Here is a 3,836-nt window from a genome sequence, read left to right on the forward strand (position 1 = left end):
TTTTCCTTTGAAATGAAACCAAATTAACTGATTTTTAATTGCATTTTAAAGTATTTGACACAAAATTTCCTGAAGTTTTGAGTAACAATCTTTCCCTTCAAACCTAAATCGCATTGAATAATTGTGAAAGCATGATGTATGTTCATTTAAGAGGAATGCCAATGAACCGGGTATGAAATGTTTTATATTAATCACAATTTCATATCCGATTATAACCATTTCTCGTTGGTATCATACTTGTCGGGTTATTTGTTACTCAATCTCCACTCAGTTTTATTCATTTATAACCCGTGTTTAATAATTATCCATTAGGTTGCCCTTTACTAAAAATTCGATTTTAAAAACACCTCCAATACTGAATTAGAATATTAATACTCAACTATACAACTATAATTTTTCAAAATAGAATGTTTCAGGTTTTATATACATTGCTTTCAGACATTTTTTTCATTCTTAAAATTTAAGGGACACACTCTGCCTCCGCAATCAATATGACTTATGATGAAAGGAACGAGGATCCACTTGCTTCATGTGAAGTTACAAGTTACAAGACTTCTTTCAACATCTTTAAATACCCACACTGTACACACATCTCTCTCAACGTATTAAGTTACAATAAAATATACACATCTAGCATTATTAAATGTCACATGTTACCCTCCTCGTGTCAGTGGCAGACCCAGAAATTTTTTTCACTTGGGTTGAAAAATGGTTGGAGTCGAAATTTTAATAGAGGCCGGATGGGATTTTTAGATTTTTACATACATAAACTTCTAAAAAAATCTTTACAGGATATAGCCGACTCCTACATGGCTACACTTATAGTGTAGGACCATGACCGCCAATGCTCGTGTTAAAGACTGCCTTATAAATATACAGTTACTTCACGAAATTCCATAATCGATTCGAACCTACAGGTCTATTAATCACAGGGTAATTTGACATAATATTATACTTGTAAAACGAAAAGGAAGGAAAATACAAGAAAGAATTACATTTCCATGAACAAACCTAATAACAAATACATAGAATTGAAGACAAGATCTCCATTACAGCCTACATGCTATCAAATACTTGGTGAAATGAGACATAAAGCATTAAAATCAAAAGTAAACAAAGAGTGAGAGGTGAATTGAATCTAGTGGATGTTGATGGAGAACCGTTGATTTCATAAGAATCAACGGCTAACGGCATTCCATCACTGTTGAGTGTGCATGACTCAGAATTGGTATTAGAATCCATTGTGGCCCTCAAAACAGCAGAAACTGTGTGTATGTACGCTGATCTGTTCTTCGCCAGAAGCCACGTCAGACCCATCAGCTCGCAATCTTCGTTGTGCATTTTATTGCTTCTCTCCTCTGATTTGTTTTTATCACCCTTGTTAAGCTGCATACATAAATTGTAAAAATATATAGATCACCATGTAAAAAGTTAACTATAGGGTTAATTACATAAATATATAGATCACCTTGTAAAAAGTTTAATTACCTAAACATCTAGATGATTTTTCTGTATTTATCTTGTTTTAAAAAAGCACGACGTCCTCACACCCAGACACAAGGCCCCTTGCCTTTTTACTACGCTATCCAAAAAAACGCACTTGAGGCGTGCAAAGCGAATTGATAAACAACTCGAGGCAGGCGAAGCACACTCAAAAACAGAAAAAAAATGTGTTTTTATACGTCTAAATGTCGTACATTCACTTTTTTAATTTGTACATATATGTTATTTATATATTAAATCATATATTAAGCTTACATATAGCTAAATTTTGTGCAAGTGATGCCAAAACTTATGAGACACATAAGAAAGTGTATATAAAAACTTTGTGCCTCGCATACGAAACTCTTAGATGTTTCGTTTCGGTTTTAACCCACGCGTTTTTTTGCAACTTCTCGCTTTATAAAGCCAAGATTTTTTTTGAACGACCAACAAACATCGAATACCTAGCTACCCCGTACGGGGTGACCCAATGGCAAAAGGTCACCGCCAGTTGGCCAACCCAGCCGTACGGAGCCTTTAAGCGCCTCCAAGTTATCTCTAGTTTCGGGGAAAACCCCACTCACCCGAAGGCTCACCGTTGGTAAAACCCGGACGCCTCAATATCGAACTGAAGATCACAAATCAGTCTTCCTATATATATTGAGCCGCCCATGTCCCCCAAAGTGTTTGTAATAGGAGATTGAACTTAGTTCTTCGTTGAAAAACCAATGTACATAAAGCCAATATATTAATAACTAAAATAGCAAAACATTTAATAAAAAAATATATAAAAGAAGCTCAGTTTGCCTGGTTTGTTAAGCACGCGCGTATGTGGCACGTGGTAACTATGACTTTCCTTTCACGAGCACGATAACGACTTTACCAAATGGAAGTAAAGCATAAACAAGAACCCTAATTAATATCATCAAATATCAAAGCACTAAAATTGATGTGATGCAAAAATAAAATTAAACTAACCAAATGTAGAGTTTTCAAGCATTTGGAGCACCCATTAAGACCCGGGAACCCATTAACCGCCACATTGTTCAAACAATCCTTCTCCAACTTCCGTACAACATTATTCCCAACCAAATCTCCGACAGAATTAACCGTAAACGCTTCAGGACAAGACAACTGGTGCAACCTGACACCACATTCGCAGTAAACGACGTCGCACGACTCGTTCACTCTCCTCAACTCTATTCCATGACTCCTAAGACGGTTATCGAGGCTATCGATACACGTCTCGGAGTCATTAGGGAGGAGAGGAAGGTCGTAGTACGACATCGTTTGCTGTGTTTGTTTCAAGGTGTTGCGCAATGCTGTTGTGGCGTAGGCTGAGTACAACCACGCCGCCAGCACTGGACAACACCTTGAACGTCTTAGCTCACCGGACCCGTGCTTCCCGGTGCAAGCGGACTTGACGTTTTTGAAAAGGTCTGTTGGGAGATCAAGCGGGCATCCTGAGTCGTCCGCTTGTTCCGGGAAGGCCGGGATGGTGGTGCCTGGTGGCGATGGGTTTGGGATAAAAGGTTGTTGTGATGGTTCGGTAACGGGCAGTGCGGGCAGGATGGGTAGGAGAATGAGAGATGAGAATAATAATAAAGGTAAGTAGTTCATTGTATGGGTGGGTGGAGGATGAGTGACATTAAAGAGTGGAGAAGAAAGTGAGGTGTTGCTTTATCTTCTTGTGTATTTAGAGATGGGGTAATTTTGGAAGATGAATGGAAAGTTGAAGGGGTGGTGTTGTAAATATAAGTTGTTGTTTTCTGATCATTGTTGTTTGTATTATCTTTTTTTATTTGTCTTTGTCGGAGATTTATTTCTTGTTATATCCTTTTCTATCAACGTTCACTCCCAATCTTACATCTATGATATTTCTATAATATATATAAATGAAACATTTAAAATCTTTCTGATTACTCTTTGATGTGGATCTAAGTGGGTGTTTGGCTGAGCTTATATTTTTTGTTTTTTTCTTTTTAGAAGGGCAAAATGTTCAAAATGTCCCTCCAAAAAGCAAAAAAACTTTAATTCGATGCTTTTAGGTGCTTTTGGAGGAATATTTTGCACCTCTAAAAAGCAAAAAACAAAAATAAATAAGCTCAGCCAAACACCCTCTAAGTGTTGAAGACCGGGCTATTATATTTTTGGAGGCTTAAGATCACGCTACAAAAGGTGGCCCACGAAAATGGGCATAACTTGGCCCACGAAGCTTCATTTCAGGCATATTACCAGTCAAATCGAAGTTTGAGACGAGGAGCACGTTATGGCAAACGCCAATGGCGGTTTGGCCCCTGTCCGAAACCCAAAAACGGCTTCTAAATAAAGTTATGGGCATTTAATGTTTTTTC

General features: G+C 37.6%; 1 protein-coding gene across 1 annotated transcript; it reads right to left on the reverse strand.

Annotated features, from left to right (window-relative positions):
- Positions 1-944: 944 nt before the first annotated feature.
- Positions 945-3,344, reverse strand: LOC143609243 (putative GPI-anchored protein At4g28100). The gene is made up of 2 exons (XM_077084050.1): positions 2,461-3,344; positions 945-1,386 (listed from the first exon to the last, which is right to left on the reverse strand). Exons 1-2 carry the CDS (start codon positions 3,100-3,102, stop codon positions 1,057-1,059), a joined length of 972 nt encoding a protein of 323 aa, XP_076940165.1. The 5' UTR covers positions 3,103-3,344; the 3' UTR covers positions 945-1,056.
- Between the last annotated feature and the right edge of the window lie 492 nt (positions 3,345-3,836).

The sequence above is a fragment of the Bidens hawaiensis genome, unplaced genomic scaffold (genome assembly GCF_021521415.1).
Source record: "Bidens hawaiensis isolate Kalapana, Puna unplaced genomic scaffold, B.hawaiensis_p1.1 tig00419516_1, whole genome shotgun sequence".
NCBI classification, from domain to species: domain Eukaryota; kingdom Viridiplantae; phylum Streptophyta; class Magnoliopsida; order Asterales; family Asteraceae; genus Bidens; species Bidens hawaiensis.

What these genes read in the sequence shown, in the direction of transcription:
- LOC143609243 (XM_077084050.1), bottom strand. Translation starts at nt 3,102, where the DNA reads ATGAACTACTTACCTTTATTATTATTCTCATCTCTCATTCTCCTACCC. An exon ending in GCTTGAAAACTCTACATTTG is followed by an intron (nt 1,387 to 2,460) that starts GTTAGTTTAATT and finishes TTATGTATGCAG; the next exon opens with CTTAACAAGGGTGATAAAAA.